At 44.7% G+C, this 27,086-nt stretch overlaps 1 protein-coding gene across 2 annotated transcripts in view; it reads left to right on the top strand.

Annotated features, from left to right (window-relative positions):
• The first annotated feature begins 11,125 nt into the window (after window positions 1-11,125).
• LOC143639744 (uncharacterized) overlaps window positions 11,126-27,086 on the top strand; it is a 51,423-nt gene continuing 35,462 nt past the window's right edge. The window contains exons 1-4 of one of the 2 annotated variants that reach the window (XM_077107785.1): window positions 11,126-11,290; window positions 20,423-20,549; window positions 20,722-20,782; window positions 21,403-23,495. In XM_077107785.1, the coding sequence (XP_076963900.1) occupies window positions 11,264-11,290; window positions 20,423-20,549; window positions 20,722-20,782; window positions 21,403-23,495 (2,308 nt within the window). In that variant the 5' untranslated portion in view covers window positions 11,126-11,263. Of the gene's footprint in view, window positions 11,291-20,422; window positions 20,550-20,721; window positions 20,783-21,402; window positions 23,653-27,086 lie in introns of both variants that reach the window. The other variant, XM_077107784.1, reaches the window with a different exon arrangement.

Here is a 27,086-nt window from a genome sequence, read left to right as displayed (position 1 = left end):
CTCACCCCACCCACATTCAAAAGGTGCCCCTGCCACAGGACACCTACCCTTGGCTTGAAGCTCTTTTCTTCACTGAGGGCACCTGCAGGCCTGGATTTGTCATAGTACCCCTTCATGAAATCACCGAGGCCAAGCCTCTACCCCCAACACCTCCAACCAACAGGTGGAATCACTGTTCTCACGAGGGCCTTTCCCCTAGCTCAGGGCTACGCCCTTCACATCTTTACCAACTCCAAGTATGCTCTCCACATTCTCTTCTCACACTCCCGGGGACCTCAGTCATTAATGCCTCCTACATCGCACCCTGCAGGGGCCTCCCACCTCCCCACTGCGATTGGAAAACTCACTGCAGACCCCATCAGAGGGGTACTGCCACCATTTCCAAGGAAAATAACAGAACTGAGGAGGCAGCAAGACAGGCAGCCTAGGGTCCCCCTGCAGAGAGCCCATCATGACACTCTCTTCCCCACCCAGACCCCGACCCCAACCACTCCAGACATATTGCCTCACCTACAGAACCTCCCCCACACCAACACCTCTGCCCTGCCAGAACACAATAATCCTCCATCCCCCTCTCCAAGAGGACTCAAAATTTCTAAAGACCCTCTCTGTGTCTTGCCACATCTGCCCAAGGCCCAATCCCAACATAAAACTTCATCACTTGCCTTCCCAGCCCATCAGGCTTGAGGCCATTTGCCTGCATCTGACTGCCAGATGGCCTTCACCCACATGCCCACAGTAAGGACATTTAAAGGTTTTCTGGTCTTTCTGTGAGGAGCTGCCCGTCTGGGAATGAGTTAATTGGAGCTGCCTGCTCCTGCAGGGTTCCTGTAAGGACATGTGCCTGTTCAGTCAGCTCATTGCTTGAGGAACATAGCTCTGATTCTCATTATAGCTCTTCCCTGTAATGTTCTCTTGATAATGGGATGTTATTCTGTCCTTGGGAAACTTGGCGGTGCATTGTAAGGAGCTCATAAGTAAACTATTCTTTGCTTTGTTTCTGTTTATGATATCTTAAAATACCATATGGTGCACAAAGGTTCCTTAGGGTGAAAACTGTATAAATATGCAGCACGGCTGAATAAAGTTGCAGTTGCTTCACCTTGAGTGTGGCTTCTGTCCTTCCACTCCTTAAGCCTCTTTTTCAGGACTACGTGGTGTCTAGCGTACCACATCTTTCTAGAAACCTTCAGCAGCTGCACAGAGGCTAATAAGAGGGCCCAAGAAGTAGCTGACACCTTAATAAAAAAAAAAAAAAAAAAAAAAAAACATTCCCACTTGGTGTCACCTTGCTCACCAAAGACTGATAATGGTCCGGAATTTACATTTCAAATCTCCCAAATTATTTCAAAGGCCCTAAACCTTCCTGGGCACTTTTACATTCCCCATCTTTAGTTGTCTGGAAAAGTAGAACAAACTAAACCCTAAGATCAACCTTGACTAAGCTGTCAACAGAATTACATTAGACAGGCTCAAACTCCTCCCTTGGGCCCCACTAGGGTTGCAGCCCTGCTCTTGTCAGACAGAGGAGGCCATTTCCCCCTCAAGCTAATGTCAGATGTCCCCATGCTCCCTCCTACTCTAGCTCACCTCCCCCCACCTCCTACCTTATCTAAAGACCCCTCTCTTACACTCTTTCCCATGAGCCCATGCTGACCCACTGCTGCCCAATCCTAAGGCCTCATGCTCTTCTCTGACTCCGGGAGACTGAGTCCTCTTCTCTCCCCCCACACCTCCTCCTCTTTACTAACCTCAAATGGAAGGGACCATTCAGGGTTATCTTACCTACCCCTCTGTGGCCTAACTCGAGGGCATTCCATACTGGATTCACAACTCCCATCTCAAACTGTTCACCCCATCTCACTCTATGGAAACCCCCTCTATCTTTGGCATTTCCAAAATTTGGCTTTTTAACCTTCCAAAGTTTCTGGCGGATTCCTGATGGAGGCTGTTGTCACACGGAAGAGGCCAGGCTACTGCAAAGGATAAAAAACCCAGATGGCTCTTCCCCCTCTACCCCCATGGCAGGAACCTTTGTACTTACCCTCTAGCCAGACCCAGTGTCTCCTAAATCAAATCTAGCTGATTTCCCAGAGTGTCCTAGGGCTTGCTCTTCCTAGGGTTCATTTGCTGCCTATAGCCATGTCCCTGAGGAATGCTATGATCAGCCAACCCTCTGCAAATGAGATCAGGCTAGGTATTAAACAGGACAGTCAAATTCTATCTCAATGTCCCTAGCCGGATCAAGCCACTCTCAAGACATACTGCTAGACTGCCCAGACTGACTTGGGAATGTCACATGGGGGTGGGGTGCAGGATCAGTCTCACTAGGAACACCACTTTACTGAGCTGCCCCAAGTACTTTCTAATGTGTTCTTCCCTATAAGGTGGCTGAGCCCTAAGGCTATCAATCAGATGGGAACCCTGATGTAAGGAGAGTTTCTTAATTCAGATACTTAACACCACTCACCATCTGCTAAACCTTACTAAGACTTCCTGGCCCAGGGATGTTGAATGTGCCTAAAGGCTGGTTTTTCTCATTGAATAGCAGGTCCTCTAGGCCTGAACAGCTCATTGATTCTCCATGAGACCTCCCCAGACTCCACTGACATTACACCTGAGCTTTCAGGAATACCCCTCTTGCAATTTGTCCAGTTGGTTTTAACTCATACGGAAATATGTCCTTTGGGGACTGGCAGAAATGTCAGTGTGGACAGATCATCTCATTCAAAGTGTCTCAAACACTGCTCACATGTCCCCAAGGCCTCCTTCCTGTGCAGGACAGCTATATATAATTTCCTGCCCTTCCAGATGGAAGGGTCTATGTGCTTTAGTTCTTTTATTGCCATTTACAGACAGTGTCTCAGGGAATGGGGAAGTCTCTCTCTCTCTTATGACTCATATGAGCCCTTGCCACAAATGGGCTATTGAATTTTTTCCCCTAGTATCTGCTCTGGGAATACAGCAGGCCCAGCCTCTGGAACAGTGGATAACCACGTTCATTACCCATGTTCCTCGGCTCCCCAATCATCTAATAAGGGGACACCCAACAGGTAGCCAAGTCTATATAGCTCTCCAGAATCAACTGGACTCCTTAACCACTTTTGTTAACAAAACCGCCATGGACTGGACCTATTAACAGCAGAGAGAAGAGACCTCTGCCTATACCTACAGACGGAGTGGTGTTTTTATGTCAACCAGTCAGGGGTAGTAAAGGACAGGATCAAACAGGTCCAAGAGCAGCTAGATAGCATCTAGGACAACAGACCTCTGGAGATCATTTAGTCAAGTATGGCCTTGGCTCCTCCCCCCCACAGAACCCCTATTATCCTCTATGTTTCTCCTAATAGGACCATGCCTGTTCAATTGCCTACAGCCAAGATCAGAAAAAGAAACTCACCAATCAGCCAGTCAATCAACTACTTCTCCTTCAAGACTCCAAGCCCTGATGCCCAAGACCAAGACCTACGACTCATGGTCAAGTCCTCTGACTCCAGAGACTCAGCCCCACCTAACACCCTACCTCAACCCTTTAGAGGAGTGAGATTCTTTGCCCCTAATCAGCAGAAACAAGCAACAGAAGAAAGACCATTGTCCTCACCCTCGGTATGTATAAAAACAAAAAGGGAGAAATGTTGGCATCAGATCCACCATTTTAGGAGGAGCCATTTGATCTGCAGACCCTGAGGCAATGCTGCTTAGCCTCCCTTAAGAACATGTGCCTGCTAAAGAGTTGTCCTCACTCCAGCAGATGACATAATGTCTAAGTATGCTGGTGACATTCCTCTTGCAGGCCATAAAGCTGCCCTGTGAGTGCCCACAGGCTGCTGCTCTCCTCAAAGGTACAACCTTGTCAGTTTGCTCCAGGCTCTGCCCATAAATTGTGAAAGACCAACCTCACACATGACTGAGTTAACTCCCCTGCTGGGCAATGTGGTGTCAGGCACCCATGCTGCTAGACTGCCTTGCTCTTCTAGGGTTCCAGTGCCTGGGCATGTCTTCCTACAGCCCCATGGGGTAGCCACACTCACCTGTTCCTTTTTAATATAAGCCCTTGCCCTGTTTAAGATAGAATCTTCCATGGAAGTGCCTTGTGTGTGTCCCCTTCTCTTACTGTGCCCTTGGGTGTGGCCTACCCAGGTGTCAGTCAACCTGCTGACAGTGGACATCAGGAAGATAGACTCAGCCCCCTGAAACCTGACCCCTTGCCTCATCCTCATTTGAATAGCTTCTCCTCAATAAAAGGGGTCAGCATATGCCCTCTCTCTCTCTCTCTCTCTCTCTCTCTCTCTCTCTGTCTCTTCCTGTGGACACTTAAGGTCAGAGGAACCATCACAGTGACCCCAAAGAAAAAACTATTTGTGTCTTGTGTGTGGTAATTTTGTGCATCTGAATCAGCCCAGTTTACCTGGAGTGACCCCTGAGCCTTTTAGTTGTGAACAGAAACTCAGCAATAAATCTCTCCAGTGGGATTCAGGTGCATTGCGTGGTCCTTGGACACTGTGTGAGTGTCCTTTCACTAGTAGGGACAGAGGGATGCCAAGATATATGGCCAAGGCAGGTAGCAGTGAAGCCAGAATTAGACAGGAGTCAGGGAAGATGGGTAAACTGAGTCAGGTGGCATCAAGGAGGCCAATTTGAGTGTGTCCAGAAAGTTGGAGGCTGTCCCCTGAGGGATGGAAATGCCTTCAGAGCCCTTCCCCCACCCTATCAAGATAACACAGGAAGGAGAGATGAGGGGGACAGAGCAGGAGCACAAAGCAAGCCTAAGACCTACAAACAGCAGAGCACCCTCCTTCTTGGGACACCAGGATACCAGCCCTGGCCCCCTTCGCCCTCCTGGTGATAGAACAACTTACCTGTAAGGAGTTCTGCTTCCTCACGTGTTGAGACATAACAGTAGGGAACCTCTCCAAGGCAAGCATGTGAAGTGGAGTTTATGTTAATAAAAGTAACCATTAAGTCTAAAGGTTCCTCTCCCAAGAGGGAGAGGGGGCCATAGCTGGTTTCTTGGAATCCCAAGAAAGGGGTGTTCTGCCTTTTTTTTTTTTTTTAATAGGTCTTAGGCTTTCTTTGTTCTCTGGCTCTTTCCCCTGGTCTGTCTCTCCATCCTGTGTACGTGATGAGGCCCAGGAGATTATCCATGAGGTGGCCAAAATGTGAGGACCAGATGGACAGGAAAGGGCAGGATGGAGCAGCGCAGGACAGGTTAATTAATAACTTCCCAGCTCCCTGCAGGGAGAGGCAATTCCTGGGACAGGTTACCTTAGCAACAGGTGGGAGCAGGGGCAGGTTACCTTGGTGAGGGTGGAGGAAGGGCTCACTCCAACTTCACAGACTCACTCCAATTGGCCTCCTTGACCTGACCTGACTTGGTTTACCTATGTAGACCAACTGCCTGTCTATTTCTGGCTTCACTGGGAGCACTATACCTCCTCCTTTTAAAATAAACCTTTCTTAAATGGTTGTCTTGGTGTGCTTCTCTAATGTTGAACATGTTGAACCAGATGGGCACATATGCTATGCCTACTAGAAGCCCAAACCTAAAACCTGTGCTTCTCTGCAGAAACCTGTGCATACAGCCAGTGCATCCCAGTTTAGGACTAACGAATGTTTGGGGCCGTCTAAGCTCTTCTCACCAGGAAAATAAAATCAAGGCTAATTTGTGTCAGGTAAAGAGGTCTGACTTGAACCAGCTGATAGAATATTACAACCTTATCTGCATTTTGAATCCCAGTTACTAAATGAGGATAATTAAGGCAAAAGTGAGAAAAGCCCTCATGTTTCTCCACAGTTTTATTGTAGGGCTGGACTTGACTCTACTTAAGGAGGCCTTCTGTGGACATGGACAAGCATATTGGATAAAAGAGCTTATACTTGGGTGGAGTAATGCATGCACACACTGATAAATATTAGTTATTGCCTGCTCATGGGCATTAAGTGGCAACGAGTTTGATTTCACATAGTAGCAACAGAAAGACAATGCTGTGACCTCACACTTACATTTGCATCACTCCAGACTCAGAAGCATTCATATGGACACGCTGGCCCTCAGAGAGGACGATTGTGGCCAGAAGCTGTGCGACACTGCCCCCTGGAGGAAGCATGGAAGATAGCGCTTCATCCCACCCCCAGCAGGTGTGACTTGGAGGTAGCTGCCTGTCCCCATCTGCCTTCTCACTTTTCTAATGCAAATCAGACCTAGAAGTTGTGATGCGTCATCAGGAACACAGTGGTGGGGACCGCTGCTCAAGAAGTGAACCCTTCCCTTAGCTTTCTTCATTCTCCTGCAAGCCCACAGGTTGTGTAAGTCGGGTTGATCATAGGTGTGCCAGTGAAGCTGTCCCAGGGCTCAGCTTTGATGTGAAGCCCGGATGTTACAGCTCCATTGAAGGTGACATAAATGTTTGCTTGGCCAAACTTTAGACAACCTAATGACTCATCCTTAAGAAATGCACTTAGAGCAAAGAACCATTGCTACGTCATTTTTTGGTAGAAATTCCCGAGCGAGTCCCTTATCAGGGTCCTTGTCCTTCACCATCCCACAGGCAGCAACTACCCATCCTGGGCAGGCTTCAGGTCAATTTAGCAGAGCTCTCTGAGACTGGTGCTCGGTTTAGCCACCTTCCTCTACTGGCCCTGCACCACTCCATCCCCACGTGCTGCACTCCCTCTCAGGACTGAGTCCAGAGGCCCAGCACAGTGGTCCTTGTCTATTGTTTTCCTGCAGCACGTTAATATCTATCATTGAATATTTTTTTTCTCAGTAAAAGACATGAAAATAATGTAAAAAATATCAAAGCCTTCTCCCAGAGACCCTGGAGAAAATATGCCATATAAGATCTGAACAGCTGGAAGGGGAAAGATGCAGTGTCACTTACAAGTGGCCCTTTATTATTTATTAACAATTTAAAAGTTTATGGAGAAATAATTTACAGAAAACATTTTACAACGATCATTGGGTAAAGGAAGATGTCTGTACAGGTCCATTAACTCGAAAAAAAAAGGCCCATTTCCCCTGGAAGCCATGTACAGCAGCAAATGCACCGACACACACTTGGAAGAGTGCATCAGACTATAAAGACCTTACACGTCCACGTGGGGATTGAAGATTGAACACCACGGAGGAGGCTTGTAAAGCCAGCGGTCATCACGCAGGTCGGCCAGCAGGGGGCACTCTGCTCACTGCAAAGTGTTGAAAACAGGCACACACACCCCCACCCCTCCTGCATCAAGGACAGGATTGTAAACTCAGGAAACTGGATGAAGCCTCTGCACAGGAGCACAGCACAGAGAGCAGAGTGTGACTGCAGAGACGTGAAAGAGAGGTCTCAGGGCTGTTGGCAAGGAAGCTGTCCCCATTGCGGGCCTGTAGGCCAGCTAGGGATTAAATTGGCAGTAAGAGAGATTCAGGGAGAGAAGCTATTCAGTCCCTTGCATGTGCAGGGGCGTCTCCCTCAAGTAGAGACCCAGAGAAGGGCCAGGTTGCTGAAGACTGCGGAGCCTCTGGAGTACAGAATGGAACCAGCGGGTGTCAGGATGGTGGAGAGGATGACAGGAGGGAAGGGAGATGGGTGGAGGAGGCCTTGCTGTGCACACAGGTCTCGGGGTGTCCGAGCTGGCGGGAGCAGCCCTCTTCCTGAGACTCCTTCACTAGCACAGGTTCCCTCACACACGGGGTCTTCAGAGCCGCTCCTGTGCCCACAGTGGCTCATAAGAACAACCTTGGAACCAGCGGGCATATTGGGGGCCTGCTTTGGTCTCCTGGAGTCACAATTCAGGGTGGCCTGTGGTGAGCCTCAAGGTTGGGCTGATTCCTCTTTCTCTCCAAGGCACCCACGTGGGAAGGGTCGGCCAAGGCCGAGGCTCCTGAAGGCCTCCTCTGGCTCAGCCCATGGGCCCAGTTCTGTTCCCCTTGTGCGGTCCTCACACAGCCACCGTCCCTCACTGCAGCATGCAGCACCCTCATCCGTGTTCTGGGTACATCATGTCACCCCACTCTGGAGGCCCCCTGAGTCTACTGCGTTCCCTTTTGGATGCTGTGGTGATGACACCTGGCGAGAACCGCTGAGAGGGGAAACGCAAATTTGTTCTCATGGTTTCAGAGACTTAGTCCATGGCCAGCCAAGGCCACTGCCCTGGGTGGGTCTTTGGGGGCAGAGCATCACCTTGGAGGAAGGGCGTGGAGGAGGGGAGATGCTCAGGGCGTGAGGTCAGCTTCTGCCACAGCAATCACTTCCCACCCGCAGAAGAGGGTGTCACATGCCATCGCTTTTGCTTGTGAGCTACGTTAGGTTTTCTCTGTGTCTAGGGTTTCTTTGGGGGGGGGGCTCTTTTGGTCAGTTTTTTCATAGTATTATTTATTTTATTATTATTTTCATAGTATTATATATTATTTATTTATTTATTTATGGAGGGCGCCAGGACAGAGGAGGCTGAACAGACAGACGTCAGTCATGGCTGGGGTCCATCCTGATGGGTGGCTTTTCCTGTCTGAGGTGTAGATCCTCAGGCAGTAGCTGCTCTCTGGATGTCACACTCTCAGGTCTCATTGTAGTGAATGTGTCTGGGGGGGACCTAATTGGAGGCCACCTTCTCTCTGCTCTGGAGAGGACAGAACAGCTTATGCCCACCCTCACATGGGCCACCGCCCCTGGTGCTGTTCACCTCCTGAGGTCCCCTGGCTGAGTCCTGCTGTTGTCCTCAGTCATCTCTCTGTGATCCTTGTCCCTCCATAGGAGCAACCCGGTGGAACACGCACTTCCTGACCCTGCTCTTCCAGCCAGAGGGCGCCTGAGCCTGCCAAGGGGGAGGGGTCTGCCATGCTTTGGGAACAAGTGGTCCAGCTTGACCTGAATTTGATCCTTGACCTCTGCAGAGACCCTTGGGAGACCCGTGTCCTCATGCCTGACTCGGAGTCCTGGTTCCACGAGGTGGTGGGCAGAGTCCAGCAGGCTCATAGTTCACACCCAGCCCATGGCTGGCATGGCACATCTCCACATGCTCATCACTCAGAGCTAAGGGACCCTCAGTTCCAATGTGGCAGCTCCAGACACACTCAGGTCATTGCAGTGGTCAGAGGGCTGCTGGTCACTGTATTAGTCTTCCTGGGCTGCTGTAACAAAACACCCAGCCTGGGGCCTTCAGACCACAGACCCTGACTGCTCATTGATGACCTCAGGCCACCACCCAAGCTAACTCCACCTCTGCCTGATGGCCAAACCCGTTTCCAGCCCAGTGGATCTTGGGATAAGGAAATAGACGGCAGCTGGCCATCGCTAGGAGCCCTGCTTCCTTCCCATCACTCATGCTGTGTGGAACAGAAAGCCAGCACAGTGGGCCAGCTGTGTCCCTTGTCACCAGCCCCCCTTGTAACCTCTGAGTTCTTCAGCATCCTCTGGGCTGGGTCACCTTCTTCAGACCCAGCCACACCCTTGACTCTGTTGACTTTGTAGCCCAGGTCCTCACAGAAGCTCCATGTTCTTAGGTGTCAAGCTTTCAATTCTGCAGATGTATCAACAAAATTATTACTTTAATTATTATTATTACCCTTGGTACTGGGGATCCAACCTGAGGGGGTGCTTAACCACTGAGCTACATCCCTAAATCTTTTTTTATATTTTATTTTGACACAGACTCTCTCTAAGTTTCTTAGGGACTTTCTGAGTTGCTGAGGTTGGTCTCTAGCAATCCTCCTGCTTCAGCCTCCCAAGTCACAGAAGTACCGTGTGTGCCACTTCAAAATGAATATTGACACAGGCGCATTAACAAGGTTGGAAATTATAATTTAGAGCTTATTTATTATTACATTATAATTCTACTGTTATTAAATAATGAGATTTCATGTTATATAATCTATTTAGCATTCTATGGGTACTCCCTATCTGGAGCAATGAGACACAGCAGAATCAGGACCCACCCAGCTGCCCCTGCCCACACAACCTCCTGCAAACTCTGCTTCCCAGGAAGCCAGCTCCCATGGCCCTAGACCATTTCTAACCCATGATCGTGCTCAGTCTATTTGATAATCTGCCTAGCAGCACCCAACTTGCTTGCTTCCTGTGTTCTTAGAGATCTCTGCTCCCAGGACTGAAGGTCTCCTCAAAAAAACATAGTGTTATCTGCTGTGGTGTGGCATGCCTGTAAACCCAGTGGCTTGGGAGGCTGAGGCAGGAGGGTTGCAATTTGGGGGCCAGTCTCAGCAATGTTGTGAGGGCCTGAGCAAATGGGCAAGACTCTGTGGGATCAGCAGAGTCAGGTCTGTACATACGAATAGATAATTGTAGAATGTAGACTATCTACATCGATGGTAGATACTAGCACAAGGCGCCCATTTTATTTCTGCTGCCCATTGCTGTTTGAGAGGGCTGCCTGCCTCCCCCCACCCCACCCATTTCTCTGCTGGGGATGGAACACTGAGCCACAGCCCCGACCCCAAATGTTTCCTTTTATAGCTCAGGCTGCCTCCTCAAAGATCAGAGGCCAGGAGGTGATGAGAATTACTAAAATAATTTCCAAACTGTTTTCATTAGTAGATATCATATATATGTGGGATATATATGATAGCTTCAAAGAGTGTTTCAAAAATATGGAGACCGTGTCTTTCTAATTTGCCTGAGGTCCCATTATTTTTATTTATATATATAAAATAAATTGAGAGGGGCTTGACCTGGACCTCTGAGCTACACCCCCACTCTTTTCCTTTTATTTCAAGAGAAGGTCTCACTGACCTTGGGCCCCTCCAGCCTCAGCCTCCCTGAGAAGCTGTGCTTTTTTGTGTGTGTTGAGGTTAAACCCAGGGCCTCGCCATGCTCGGAAAGCACTCTAGGGCTGAAGCCTAGCTCAGCGCCAGGCGTCACCTCTGTACCTGAGGCTAAGCCAAGGCTTCCCACCTGGATTAGTTCCCAGCACAGCGGGGAAGCTCCGCCTGGAAAGGGCTGGGGCCTAGCATCTGTCACTCTACCCAATTTCAGCCAGTGATTGGATGCGGTTGGATGTCAGTCACGATGCAGAGGCGGGACTGGAGGCCGTCCATCCGGGACGCGGGGGGGAACTGCCCAATCAGTGCGCAGAGGGAGCGGAAGGGCGGGCTTCCGCGATTTCCGGCTTTGCTTCCTCAGCGACTCCGTTCCTCATCCTTCAAGCCCAGAGCTCTCTGCTCCGGGGACTCAGGTGACTCTGCGCTGCCTGTGTGTCCCCCCACCCCCATCTCGGGTGCCTGGAGGTTCCTCGAGAGGACGCCGGGTCACCACAGAAGACAAAAATGGCGAGTTTGCGACCAGGGCTGAAGGTACGCGTCACCACCTGCCTCGGGGCCCGGTGCCCGGGGGAGCTGGGGAGCGCGGCGGAGTCGTGGCCCTGTCCCTTGGCCTCGTGGGGTGAGCTGGGTTTGGGGTTTTTGAGGGGAGCTGCTGAGCGCGGCGGAGCCCCCGCTGGAGGGTGGCCCTGGGCCCTGTCCCCGGGTTCCCTGGGTCTGGAAGGGCGGCTCGGGTCCCTGGTGTCCCCTTGGCTCCCTACTGGTGGCCCGACCCACTCTTCCCCACGTGGAGGAGGCAGCCCCCCTCCCCACTTTGACATAGATTATTTATTTAACCCAAATTTGCTTTTATTAGTCACACACGGCGTTGTGATGCCCTTTGACACCGCACACACACACATAGAGGGTCACTGCTCCTTTTTCTGCTTGACCTCCATGTGGCTTCACACCCGTCCTGGAGTCGCCTGTGCACATAGGACAGTCGTGTGTGATTCATTCTCCTGTTCTCCGTCCCCAGCTCTTTGAATTTGGTGTTCAGATGGGGGTCTGGCTACGTTGCCCAGCCTGGCCCGTAAGTCCTCCCGCTCCTGCTTCCGTTTCTCAAGCTGTTGACATTCAAGGCACTGGCCATCCCAGCTCTGGGAAAGAGTTCATTTTGATCCAGATATTAATGAGCATACTCAGGAACATGGATTCCAGTGACCCTAAATGATGTGTGTGTCCCACCCTGAAAGACAAGGATTGAACCGAGCCACAGTCAGTCCTTTTCAGATTGTATTTTGAGACCGATGTCACCAAGTTCTTGATGGCTTCCCTAAGTTGCTGAGGGTGGCTTTGAATGTAGCGATCCTCCGCCCTTAGCCTCTCAAGCTGCTGGGATTACAGTTGTGTGCCCCTGTGCCTGGCCCGACATGAACTTTTATAAAAGAAACTGTGTATCACTGCATTAACCAATTGCACTGGTAGGAGCCTCAGATGAGTGGGTTACAGGGAAATAAAACAGAAAAAAAGAAAAAAGAAATTTCTTCTGTCTGTAGTTATTACCTTCTTACTTTGGTAGATGGTGGGGACTAGATGTCCGGTAAGGGTAGGGATATATTCTGAGAAATTTAATAGTTTTGAGAATTGTGGTCTGATACAGAAATTAAGATGATTGGCTATTAAAGGGCTTAAGATAGCCCAAGATGATTTTTGCTCTCCATTCAGAACCCTGCCTTTCCACCCTCATGGTGGTCTGGTGAGCCAAAGTCAAGTACTCTGAAGGTTCTTTGATGTAGATGCAACTCTATAGAGAACTTGAGTTCACAGCTGTAAAAATCTTGTGCTTCTCCCTTTATCTTCCTTAGGTGTAGACACCGTGTCAGATTTCTTGGGCAGAGGTTCCCTTTGGTTACCTCACAAGGTCTCATGTCCTCAGCCACTGTCCTCTCCTGGAGCTGCCACAAGGTGCCCACAGGTTCCCTGTGCCCTGAAGGGTGAACAGAACTTCAGGCCCTGGGTCAGCTCCTCCTAGGGGACAGCCTGAGGTGTGGGGTGCAGCCTCTCAGGGAAGCTGCTGGGGACCCTGGGCTGAGGAATCTCCTGGAACTGGCCTCATCTAGACAGCTACTTCCTTGGGACCTTGTTTTCCCCAAGCTCTTTCCCCATTCCTTGGAGACAGGTGGCCAGTCAGCCTGTGGATGCTGGTGCTGAGGGGCCAGGTCAGCAGTGACTCCTGCCCTTTCAGTCTCTCACAGTGTGAAGGAGCGCAACCTCCCCCAGAGCATAAGGACCACCCACCCCAGTGCAGAGCTGTGCAAACCTGAAAAGCCTCATAGACTGGAGTCATGGTGCAGGTCCCGGGAAAGATGATCCTGGAGGGATATTTCAGGAGGAAGACCAGGAGTGGGCATGTCCCAGATGTCAGGGACCTTCCCTGCCCCTTTAGCCTGACACATGTGTGCTCCCTCAGCACCAAAGATCTCTGTGTATCACTTTGAAATGATGCGCTCACTTATCTGAGGCCCAGGTTTATTTATTCAGAGCCAAATGGGATGGACTAGTATTAAATAGGCAAGACAGAAGTGGATTTTAAAAAGTCTTGTTACATTTCCATTGTGAAAATCTTCCACCCACGTACACTGGTGCACACCTGTGATCCTTGCTCTTCCAAAGATAGAGACATGAGGTTGCAAACTTGAGGACAGCCTTAGCAACTTAGCTAGCCCTTATATCTGGGGATGTGACTCATCAGTAAAGTTCCTCTGGGTTTAATCTCTGGTCCCAAACCAAAGGAAAAGAACACAGCAGAAAAACAAACAGAAAAAAAACACATCTCATTTACCTTTTGTTACCCCTGAGTATGCATAGAAAATTGGTGAGATTTGATCTTGTCTTTTCAATGATTTCCAGTTGAAATCCATGTCCTAGATTCCAGAATGCCACTTAAGATACAGAGAAACTCTGCCTACCATTATTGCTGCAGGAAATGAATCCATTTCTACAAAAATTGTGGTCGATAAATTTATGAATTTGATTTTATGTTAATTAGTAACAGTCATTGACAAGCTGTTGAATTTGACAGGAGTGACAGTTTGTTGTCACTGTTCTTGTCTGGACTTGGCAGGTTCATGTTAGTTGTGTGGTTTTTGGTATCAGGAGTGGAACCCAGAGGTGCTTAACCACTGAGCCACATCCCTGGCCCCTTTTAGATTCTTCCTTTTGAGTCAGGGTCTTGCTACATCACCTTGGGCCTCTGACCCCTTAACCGCTGGGGTTACAGGCGTGCACCATCACACCCATCTTCATTGGAAGTTTTAAGGACAATTTTGGCAATACCTAAAATACCCAACTGTAATCATTTAATCACTGAAGAACTTATCAGTGAAATAATAAATGACACCTGTTTTCTGAAATGGAGAGAGATATATGTCTATGTAAGGGTGCTGATCCTCTCACAAGCACTCCCACCATGTCACCTGATTCCTGTTCCCTCCTAACTACCTCCTCCTAGGGCCACCCATATGGGAGCTGGCCTTCTAGCTTATGAAACTTGGGAGTAACATAAATGCTCTCTCAACTCTCTCTGTCCTGTACAATATTTTCACTGGTCTTAGATACAGTGTACTATTTTCATTTTAGATATAGTTTTTCCTAAGTTCACCCCAAAAAACATAATAATCCATGCCCTGAATTTCACATAATTTACTGAAATGCTCTTTGTTTTTTCAGAGTTTAAATCATGGGAAAGTTCAGTCTCCTTAAGAAAGTGTGTTGTCTTTTCATTCATTTTGTTGCCTTTCATTGTGTATCTTTTGTATTATAATCTTTTTTATCACTCATTACATATATTTTCAGGGTTTTTTTTTTCTTTTTTAGTGTGTGTGTGTGTGTGTGTGTGTGTGTGTGTGAGTGTACATGGACTGTTGAGGATTGAACTGAGGGCTATCAAGTTCTTACTACTGAGCTACTCTCCACCCCAAGAAAATTAGTATTGTAGACTGTTGTTTACTTATTTGTTGATGTATTGAGTGCTGGGATTGAAGCCAGGGACTTGCTCATGCTTATGTTGTCCTCAAAAATGAATTTCAATGTGTGAGCAGCATTTTTAGGTGGGCAGGTGTTTTACTGGGGAATAAACCTAGAGGCACTTGACCACTGAGCCAGTCCTCAGCCCTTCCTATTTATTTTGTACCTATTTATTTTTATTTTTATTTTGTATAGTTGCAGAGGGGCAGAATACCTTATTTTTGCTAATTTTTCTGTGGTGCTAAGGATCATACCCAGTGCCTCATACATGCTAGCAAGTGCTCTGCCACTCAGCTACAATCCCAGTCCCCCCATTTATAGTTGATGAAGGCCAAGAATCACAAAATTTCTGGATGTCTTCCTAAATTGCTGAGAGAGCCTCCAACTTGCCGTTTCCCTGCCTTGACCTCCCTAGTGGCTAAAATTACAGGTGCACATCACCACACCAGCAGTTGGAATGACTTTTGAAGGCTTATCATCCAATTTCTTTCCAGACGGAAATAGTATTGAAAATCCGTTTCCTTGCTTTTCTCTAAAGTTTTCAAATTTGCAACTATGACTTTTCTTCTTTGCTTTATTTTTTACATTATTATTTGTGAAAGGTATTCATTATGTAATATTGTTTCTTATGTTTATATTTTGTTAAGGTTTATGGCTCTCATTCACTTCCTTATTCATTCACTTCCTTATTAAATCAATTTGGTTTTTCAGAGCAATTTTAGGCTTACATGGTTTGTTAGTCAGTGTTCTCTAGAGGAACAGCATCAAGAGGAAGTGTGATTATAAAAGGGGACTTATTAGATTGGCCTACTTGACCTGAAGCTGGATGTCCACAGTGACCATCTGCAGGGTGGAGAGCTTGAGAAGTAGTGGCTGCAGAGTCCAAGAGGCTGAAGCCTCAGAACAAGAAGGATCATTGGTGCTGCCCTAGTCCAGACCAAAGGTTCTGAAAATTCCCTGGAGAATCACAGGCAGAGTCCACATTGGGAGAGTGAAGAAGGCAGAGTCTGATGTCCTCAGATCATTGCAGCAGCCATTGGAGAAGAAAGGAGCTTTCTCTGCTGCTGCTTCCTTCTTCTTCCAACTTTTGTTCCACCTAAGACACCGTCCTATTGGATGGTGCTGCCTCTACCTAAGGAGGTTTTCCAGTTGGTTCTCTCTTCCATATGCCAGTCATTTGTAGACACACCCTCATGGACACATCCAGAGGCCTCTTAATCATAAGGTATCTCTTAATCCAATGCTGTTGACAATTCAAATGAGCCATTACACATTATCAAACACCCTTTCTCCACACTGTTCTCAACATTTTGCATTGATGTTGGATGCTTGTTAGTTACTAAATCAGTATCCTACATTTGATTAAGAGAGTGGATGAAGCAACACCTTATCATCAGCTGAAATCCATCATTTATCTTGGGGTTCCTCCTCTGTGTGGTGTGTTTTGTGTGTCCCATACTCTACATAATAATGTCATACAGAAGAGTTTCGGTGCATCTATAATGCTGTCTTTTCCAGAATGTTCTTGACTTGGAATCTTACTGCACTTGGCCATTTCAAACTGGCTTCTCTCACTTACCAGTCTGTCTTTGAGGGTGCTTTGAGGCTGCAGACTTCATTTTCTGGGTGATGTTCTTTGGTGTGGTTAAACTGCAGCTTGTCCATTCAGCATTGAAAGGTGCATCTTCCTTGCTTCTAGCTTTGGGCAGTTCTGGACATGGCTGCTGTAGTCACTGCTGAGTTTTCTGTGCCCATAATTTTCCCATCATTTGCATAGACACCTGGGAGTGTGGTGAATTAATCATAGAGTGCACCATGTTTATTTTGTAATTGCATCTTCCAGAGAGAGTGTTCTCTCCATTCACATGAGCAAGGGAAGGGTTCTTGCTGATTCATGTTTTCACTGCCTTTTGGAGCTTTTGGTGTTTGGCATTTCACCCCTCCAGTTGAGTATCTGGTGGCACCTCATTGTTCATTTTGAAGTTTCCTAATTATATGCAGGTGAGCATCTTCTCACACATGTGTTAACTGTGCCTCTTTATTGAATGAGTGTCTTCCCAAATCTTCTTCCCACTTCCAAGTTTGTTGCTTACTTTTTTTTACAGAGTATTCTTCATGTATGTTGAACACCAACCCAGTGTCATTATGTGTTCTGACAACATTTTGTCCACTTCTCCAGCATGTCTTCTCATTCTCTCAAGGGCATCTTTTGAAAAACGCAAACTTCATGTTGATTAAGTTCTACTTACAAGTTTTTCACTCACAGATCATGTGTTTGATGTTGCATATGAAGCTGTCATGCCAGCCCAGATTTCTCTGTAAGTACTTCTGTGTTATTTTAGTGAAGTTTGGAGTTTTGCATTAGGTACTACAATGTATAGGCAATTTTTTGGTGCCGACAAGTGAACCCTGGGCCTCCTATGTGCCAGGCAGGTGCTTTGGTAGAGCTGCAGCCCCAGCTGTGTGTGCTACTTTGAGACTGAGGCTCCAATGGGAGCTCTGTGACATTTGTGAAATGAGAATGTTTTCTTTCTCTACATGTTAATTCATGTCCAGTGCTTTGGCAGCATTGTCCAAGAGAGTATATTTTCCATTGATTGTCTTTTGCTCCTTTGTCAAAGATCAGTGGAATATTTTATACTGTGCCAAATACCACTGTGTCTTGACGATTGTAGATTTTTAGTCGTTGTTAACCTCAGGTAGTGTTCATCCTGTGAACTGAGTGTTCATTACTGTGTTGGTTGTTCTGGATCTTTTGTTACTGAAAACATAACTTAAAATATTTTTTATTGGGATTATATTGAATCCATAAATAAAATTGGTAAGAATTGATGGTAACTGAGGCCTCCCATCTGTGAACATAAAAGTGTCTCCAAATATTTTCCATGTCTCTAATATTTTTATTAGAAGTTAGCAGTTTTTGTCACACAGATTTTTGTTAGATTTATATATGAGTATTTTTCTTTTATTGGTTCTGTATAAGTGGTGTGTGTTTGTTTTTGTTTTCATTTTGGTGCTGGGTGTTGGACTCAGGGCTGCTCTAACATTGAGCTACATTCCCAAAACTTTTAATTTTTTGTTTAGAAACAGAGTCTTGCTAACTTGCCAGGCTGTGCTGGGAGACTCAAACCTAGGATCATCCTGCCTGGGCCCCCTGATTGGCAAGGACCACAGGCATGGCCTCCATGCCCAGCTTCCTGCTGTCAATAGTATAATCATTGTCCTGTTTATTAACATGACAACACTGATGTCACATCATTGTTTTCATGATTCTTCAGTGGATTCCAGTAGCATAGAGGATCATGCTGTCTCTCTATGAAGACATTGTGTTTTTTTGAGCTTGAGTGTTTTTTCATTATTCTTGATTTTTTTAACTATTGATATAATCAATATTTATTATTTAGCTTTTTGTTGTGATGGATAATGTTAATTGGTTTTTTAATTCTGAATCAGCCTTGCATGTGTGTTGCGTTCCTGGGCCCTGCAGAGGCTGATGTAAGTGGATCTGGGCCACTGGGCTTGACTTCCCACAGTAGTATGCTGGCCCCTGGAAAATGTTAACTGAGTTTTAAATTTGGCATCAGTCTTACAGAGCTGTAATAATTTCCTCTTGGCTGTGGTTATAATTCTTTTTATTTATTTTTTTGATTCAGTAAAGTATTGTTTGATGAGGAATTTTGCATTCATGATCATGAGAGTCTTTCATAGTTTTCTTTTCTATTTAATACTTTTCTTTATCTATTTAATTTTAATAATATCGTAAAATATGCCATATAAAGAATAAGAAGGTGGGTTGGGGTTGTGGCTCATTGGTCGAGAACTTGCCTAGCATGTGCAAGGTCCTGGGTTCAGTCCTCAGCACCACATAAATAAATAGGATAAAGCTATTGTATTCAACTGCAAGTAAAAAAATAAATATAAAAAGAAAGAATTAGGAAGTTTTAACTCAACTTCTGTTGTCTGGAAATAACAGTAGAAAATTGGTGGTAGGTCTTAAGTCCTTCTGTAAGCCTCTTTGAGATGTCAGAGCCTTGACTCTTTTTTCTGGAGGGGGGGTAGTAATTATATATTTTTTAAATTTTTGAAATGTGTTTTACTCTTTCACAGTTAAATGTATAATAAATGATATTTGTCTGCAGGATATATGGATGAAGTACCCTTTGCCACTTAGATTTCAGTTTGCCTGGACCATCATTGTGACCTGTCTCCAAGACACCTGCTGTCACTCATACTTTTTCCATGCAATGAAGGAGAGCTCACTAAAGGCTTTCTCTCGGGCTCCTATTAACCTCTGTTGATACTGTCCTGCTTCAAATGTCATGTGTCTTATGTCCTTGAGCATGGTTCTTTGTGAGTGGCAGGGTCGTGTTCTGGTAGGTGGTCCTTTGGGCTGTTCCACACTGTGCAGAAATCATAGCCTGATTAGAGACCCACATGGAGTAGCCTGTTTCACAAGCAGTCAGCGTGGGATAGTTCAGGATTCTGGGCTGCAAACCTGCTGCTTTAACACACCCTGGAAGTGCTCGTGCCTGAGGATTCCTTGCACCAGCTGTGCTAGAGGAATGAGGAATCTCTTTCATGAGAGACCACCATTGTACATGTGGCCTATCTTGATCAAAGTGTCTGTGAGCAGTACGGTGGTGTGTGTCTCATGACTGTAAATGATCTGAGTGAGACATCTGTTGTTCAGAAGAGTGTGAGAATCATTGGACATTCATGGTTGCCATGAGGTTTGGGAAAGGATTTTCTGCTGTCTGTTAAGAAAACTATTTTTCAAACCGATATAATTTTGTAAGGCTGTTGTTTGGACAAGGTGACATCTTGGGGTCATCGAGTTCTTTCTGAGACACATGCCATTCCACACACCCCATTTTGCTTTGACATTAACCACCAGAAATTATTATATTGTTGTGTTTATTAATCATTGTGCATGATTACTAATTGGGTAAATTTCTTCTGGAGTAAAGCACCTGCAAACTTCTAGTTGTCCTCAGTGAAATCACGCAAGTTGAGCTCAGTTCCCAGTGAACACATTGTGACAACCTGTGTGGAAGATTGTCTAACTGTTGTCTATGAGAGAAACTCTTTAGTGACTCCGTACTCTGAGGGTGTGGGTTGGGGCTAATTGTAGTCACTTCTTTAAGGATGGAACATTTGACTTTCAGAAGGAAACAGGAGATCAGGAAATACCATGTTGTCTATATTAACTGTGTAGGCCCAGTGAGCCACGGTGGTTGGCAGGATCTCTCAAATGCTGAGTTTTGTGATCCCAGCAGTTTCCTACTCAGTCAGCTTTCTTTTCTAAGGGTAAGTAATAAGGAGGGTACTAATATTAGCTCTCTACTGCACAGGATGTTGGTAAGAAGGTGATAGAGATGCAATCAACAAATAAGGTAAGGGTGACCTGGAAGCCCCTCTAACTTCCTGTGAACTCAACAAAGGAAGGGTGTACAACACTCTACTATTTACCTTGTGTGGGGCCCAAGTCTAGTGTTGGAGTGGCTGTGAAGAATTAAATGCACTGGAGATTTCAATGACCAAATCGTGGAATTAATCGAGAGGCCAGGGAATCATGTGAACATCATGCATGTTGAGTATAGATTTCTCATGCTCTCAAATCTCTGCTGTCCTCCACTACACATTTGTGGGATACTTTAGATCTCAGTGACCTTTGAGGATGTGGCTGTGAACTTCATGCAGGAGGAGTGGGATTTGCTGGATGCTTCCCAGAAGAACCTTTACAGAGATGTGATGCTGGAAGTCCTCAGAAACCTGGAATCTATAGGTAATAATTTGTGTATTTACTTAATTGGAGAATTTGTGTTTATATTTTTTTATTTATGTACAACATGAAAAGACAATCAGTTGGTGAATTATTGTAGCATAAAATGCCCCATGAATTTGGAAAAGCATTTCTAGCTCCTAGAAATTTATAATGTTTTTGTTTGGCATTTTAGGAAACAAATGTGATGAGAAGAACATTGAAAATCAGATCAAAAATTTTGGGAGCAATCTAAGGTAATTGTTCTCACAAGAGGAATCCTTGAGGGAATCTGGGGGTGTCATATAATTTTTAAAACCAATGCAAGAAATTTGCACAACTTTAAATGTATTTATTCTTAGAAGATTTTTTACCAGAAATGTATACTTCACTGGGACTGGGGTTGTGGCTCAGTGGTAGAGAGCTTGCCTTCCATGCTTGAGGCACTGGCTTCTCTTCTCAGCACCACATTTAAATCAATAAAATCTATTGTCAACTGAAATAAATTTTTATATATATAAAGATATTAAGTCTAATCAAAGTGCTTGACATGCAAAAAGTATTATGAAATTGCATATGTGAGTATAACTATTTGGAGAATGACCATAGGCAAGCTGTGTTGCAAAGCATTGTTTCCTCTCAATCTCTTTATTTTCTGGCAATTTGAACAAGTTTGAAAAACCTAGGCTTTATCTCATGTTGGAAGTAACGTTAACCTAGGACCTTAAATAAATACAACATCATGAATTAATCAAGTATTAATAATGTGCTGGTCATCAGATACCAATTCTTAAGCCAAGAAAAATTTTAATGCAGTAATTTCATGTGACTGCAGTATGTGTGCCAAAGACTTCATATGCCCTTCATTCCTTCATAGGCAGATCACATCTCACTATGGACCCGAATGCTACAAGCATGAAGAGTGTGAAGAGAAGCCATGTGAATTGAAACAATTCAGGAAATCTCTGGTTTCTCTCAAAAGTGTTCACACACAAATGTTAACACAAACTGGAGATGGACCCTGTGAAAGTACAGTATGTGGGAAAGTCATCAGTTGTTCCAATGACATTCAAAGGCATGAAGATTCTCATAGTGGGTGGCAGCCTGATGAATGTCAACAATGTGATGAAGCCTCATCTTCTCCCACAGATGTTCAAGGACACTCAAGAACTCATAGGGGAGATAAAGCTTTTCAATGTGAAGTATTTCGGAAAGCCTTTCATTCCCTCACTTTATTTAGAAAATATGAAAGAACTCATTCTGGAGAGAAATCCCATGAGTGTAAAGAAGGTGTTAAAACCTTGGTTTCACCCACAGGTCTTCACAGTCAGGTGATCACGCACACTGAGAAAGTACTTTTTAAATGTAACATATGTGGGAAAGACTTTGCTTACCGAAGTTTATTTAGAATACATCAGAGAAAACATACAAGAGAGAAACCCTATGAAAGTCAACAATGTGGAAATGCCTACACTACTTTGTCTTACCTTCAGATACATGAACAAATCCATACTGGCGAGAAGACCAATGAATGCCAACAATGTGGAAAAGTCTTTACTACTACTTCTTCCCTTCACAGACATGAAAGAACGCATACTGGAGAGAAGCCCTATGAATGTCAACAATGTGGGAAAGCCTTCACTCGGTCCAATCGCCTTCAATCACATGAAAAAACTCATACTGGGGAGAAGCCCTATGAATGTCAACAATGTGGGAAAGCCTTCAGTACTTCTTCCTACCTTCTGATACATGAGCGGACTCATACTGGAGAGAAGCCCTATGAATGTAAGCAGTGTGGCAAACGCTTCATTAACTCCTCTATACTTCACAGACATGAAAGAACACATATGAAAAAGAAACCCTATAAATGTCAACAATGTGGGAAAGCCTTCACTACTTCATCTTACCTTCAGATACATGAACAAATCCATACTGGAGAGAAGACCAATGAATGCCAACAATGTGGAAAAGTCTTCACTACTTCTTCTTCCCTTCACAGACATGAAAGAACGCATACTGGAGAGAAGCCCTATCAATGTCAACAATGTGGAAAAGCCTACACTACTTCATCTTACCTTCAGATACATGAACAAATCCATACTGGAGAGAAGACCAATGAATGCCAACAATGTGGAAAAGTCTTCACTACTTCTTTTTCCCTTCACCGACACGAATGGATGCATACTGGAGAGAAGCCCTATGAATGTAAGCAGTGTGGTAAAGCTTTTGCTCTATCATCTAGCCTTCACTCACATAAAAAAACTCATACAAGAAAGAAACCCTATGAATGTCAACAATGTGGAAAAGTCTTCACTACTGCTTTTAACCTTCACAGACATGAACGAATGCATACTGGAGAGAAGCCCTATGAATGTCAGCAGTGTGGCAAAGCCTTCACTAAGTCCTCTAAACTTCACAGACATGAACGAACACATACTAGAGACAAGTCCTATATATGTCAGCAGTGTGGCAAAGCCTTCACTAACTCCTCTAAACTTCACAGACATGAAAAAACTCATACTAGGAAGAAGCCCTATGAATGTCAACAATGTGGTAAAGCCTTCAGTACTGCCTCTCACCTTTACATACATGAACAAACACATTCTGGAGTGAAGCCCTATGAGTGTAAGCAGTGTGGAAAAGCCTTTGCTAGATCTTCTCAGCTTCACAAACATGAACAAACTCACACTGGAGGGAAGCCCTATGAATGTAAAGAGTGTGGCAAAGCCTTTGCTGAATCTTCTCACCTTCACAGACATGAACGAACTCATAGGGGAGAGAAGCCCTATGAATGTCAACAGTGTGGAAAAGCCTTTGCTACATCCAGTCACCTTAAGAGTCATGGACGAACACATACTGGAGAGAAGCCCTATAAATGTAAGCAGTGTGGCAAAGCCTTCGCTCAATCCCATCATCTTCACAGACATGAAAAAACGCATACTGGAGAGAAGACTTATGAATATCAACAATGTGGAGAACCCCTTGACACATCCAGTGAACCTCACATACATGAAAGAATTCATGCAGAAGAGAAACCTAATGACTACCAACAATGTGGAAAAGTCTTTTTCTTGCTTTTTCTTTCACAGACATGAAGGGACTCACACTCAAGAGAAACCCTATCAATGTAAGTAGTGTGCCAAAGCTTTCACTCACTCCTCTCATCTTTGCTCACATGAACAAACTCATACTGGGTTAGTGTCTGTGTCCTCTATTCTGTTCCATTGGTCTAACAGTCTGTTCTGGTGCCAACACCATGCTGTTTATCTTACTATTTCTCTGTAGTATAGGTTAAGATCTGGTATAGAGATGCCACCTACTTCAGTCTAAGGATTGTTTTAGCTATTCTGCATGTCTTATTTTTCCAGATGAATTTCATGATTGCTTTTTCTATTTGTATGAGGAATGCCTTGGGGATTTTGATGGGAATTGCATTATATCTGTATAATGCTTTTGGTAGTATGATCATTTTGACATATTAATTCTGCGTATCCAAAAGCAAGTTCGATGTTTTCATCTTCTGAGGTCTTCTTTGATTTCTCTCTTTATAGTTCTGTAGTTTTCATTGTATAGATCTTTTACTTCTTTCATTAAGTTGATTCTCAAGTTTTTTTTTTGTTTGTTTCTTTGTTTGTTTTTTGAGCATATTGTGAATTGGGTAGTCTTTCTCATTTCCTTCTCAGAGGCTTTGTCACTGATATACAGAAATGCCTTTGATTTATGGGTGTTGATTTTATATCCTGCTACTTTGCTTAATTCATTTATTAGTTCTAGAAGTTTTCTGGTGGAGTTTTTTGGTTCTTCTAGATATCGAATCATATCATCAGCAAATAGTGCCAATTTAAGTTCTTCTTTTCCTATACATATCCCTTTGATTCTTTTCATTTGTCTAAGTGCTCTGGCCAGCATTTCAAGAACTATGTTGAATAGAAGTGGTGAAAGAGGGCAGCCCTGTCTCGTTTTAGTTTTTAGAGAAAATGCCTTCAATTTTTCTCTGTTTATAATGATGTTCTCCTGAGACTTAGCATTGAAAGCCTTTACGATGTTGAGATATGTTACTGTTATTCCTAGTTGTTCTAGTGTCTTGAACATAAATGGGTGCTGTATTTTGTCAAATGCTTTTTCTGCATCTATTGAGATGATCATATGATTCTTATCTCTGGGTCTATTGATGTGATAAATTACATTTATTGATTTGCTTAAGTGGAACCAACCTTGCATCTCTAGGATGAATCCCACTTAATCATATTGCACAATCTTGGTAAGCTCTGTTTTCTGTTTTTATCACTTGATATTGGTCAGTTTTAATTGTGTATGTCTTCCTGATTCAATCTGGGCAGATCGTATGACTCAAGAAATTTGTTGATAACTTCAGTGTCTTCCATTCTCTGTATTTCTGTCATATCTGTTGTAATATTATCATTTTCCTCATGTATATGGGTAATTTGAGTTCTCTCTCTCATTCTCTTTTTTAGCATGGCTAATAGTCCTTTTTATTTTGTTTTATTTGTTTGTTTGTTTGTTTGTTTGTTTGTTTCATAGAGGATCTTGCTAACTTCTTAAGGGCCTCCATTTCTTGCTGAGGCTGGGTTGAAGCTTGTGATCCTCTTGCTATGGCCACTGGAATTCAGACATATGATACCGTGCTCAGCTCCTGGGTGTTTCCTGAATCCCTGATGTAAATCGAAATGTGCCTTGTTTGTGTCGAGTTTCCAGGTGTCACCAAATCAGATGCCAGAATTACTTCTTCATGTCTTTCTGTATGTTAACGTCCTTCAAGCTCTAAGATTCTAAAATGATGCTGATCATCATAAGAACTTTAACTCACACCTTCCAAATTATTATTAGTTCAGTTGAACTAAACTGGAGTTGACTTGGAAAAATGTATATTAGATAATTTATGCTGAAAACAGGGGCGGAAGAACTATTTAAATATTTAAGGAAACCAATTATTCATTTCTATGAAGAGCTCATGATATGATGAACTTCAGTTACTATTCCCTTTCATGCACCAGGCACCAGAAAAGCACTTTAGCAGGGTCACAGAGGCTATCAGAAATGCCCTGGTGCTCATGTGAGGGTTTTCCAGAGCAGCAAGTCACATGAAAAAACACCTGGGAGGGGTGAGTTGTGCCACCCACACATGCACACTCACACCCACGTGCACACATGTACAGGATCAAGTCACCCTTTTCTCTACATACCCTCCCTAGTGCGGTGCTTTCATCCTCACTGTGTCATGCAACTATTGATTTCTTTGATCTTTCTCACAATGTTGCTGCCCACTATTCCTTCTCAAAAATCAATTGTTATTTCCTGACTTCTCAATTTAGTCTTGTGTCATTCAGAAGTTTCAGACACATTGTGTGTGTTAGTTGAGGCCTCTCCACTCCTGCCTTCTGTACAGATTAGTGAAATATCTCTTGCTTCCCCCTTTTCTCCCTTCTTTATTTCAGACATTACCCAGGAGGGCTCCACCACTGAGCTTCACACTAACCCTCTTAAATGTTATTTTTTTAGAGAGTGAGGCTGGCCTTGAACTTGGGGTCACCCTGCCTCAGCCTCCTACAGCTGGGACCATAGGCATGTGCCCTTGTGTGCCCTGCAGCTGATATCTTCCTTTTCCTTGATGCCTCTTGGCCTGCTGATGACTCTGGGACCACCACTGTGTCACACATTCTTTTCTAAGTCTCATGTGTTTTGTTGTACATAGGCAAGTTAAAGAGCATTATAAAATCTTGTAGTTTGTATTTATTGTTTGGAGAGGCACCTTCTCAAAATATACTTTGCCCTATTATTAATGAAGTGTATTTCTTTTATTTTCCTGGTGTCATGGACCCAATCCTGCCTTGTGCATGCTAGGCAGGCGCTCTAGCACTTAGCACTCCCCTAGCTTAGGTGGTGAGTTTGCCGCTGCTGTGTTTGTGGACCCACTACTGTCCACATCAGCAGATGCAGCTCTCCAAGTGTATCCTCGTGTTTGCAGCTTGTCCTGTTTTTTCTTAAGCTTCTTTTACAGCACTGAATTTTAAATCCAACTCAGCTTTTCTCCCCATGATTAATCCTTGGGTGGAGTAAGCCAGAAAACCCAAGCTGGATTTCTCTGTGTTTAGGATACTGTCATACATAGGTGACTGCATGTCCAATATGATTCTGCAACATGCACACTCAGAAAAATGAGAGATGATATTCCATTTATGTATGATATATCAAAGTGCATGAATGCATTCTATAGTCATGTATATGTAACTGAAAGAAATAAAATAGTTTTAAAACAAAACAAATCCAGGTGCAATGGCTCATGTCTTCATTCCAATGGCTCAGGAGGCTGAGGCAGGAGGACTGTGAGCTCAAAGCCAGCCTCAGACATAGTGAGACAGTAAACAACTCAGTGAGACCCGGTCTCTAATAAAGTACAAACTATAGCTGTGGAGGTGACTCAGTGGTTGAGGGCCCCTGAGTTCAATTCACAGGACACCCCCCATTCAAAAAAAAAAAAAAAGGAAAGGAAAAAAAAACTAAGGAAGAGGGGTATAATACCAGTCTTGTTGGGCACAGTGT

This window comes from Callospermophilus lateralis, chromosome Y, assembly GCF_048772815.1.
Source record: "Callospermophilus lateralis isolate mCalLat2 chromosome Y, mCalLat2.hap1, whole genome shotgun sequence".
In the NCBI taxonomy this organism is placed as follows: Eukaryota; Metazoa; Chordata; class Mammalia; order Rodentia; family Sciuridae; genus Callospermophilus; species Callospermophilus lateralis.
This window is presented reverse-complemented; position numbering and strand designations above follow the sequence as displayed.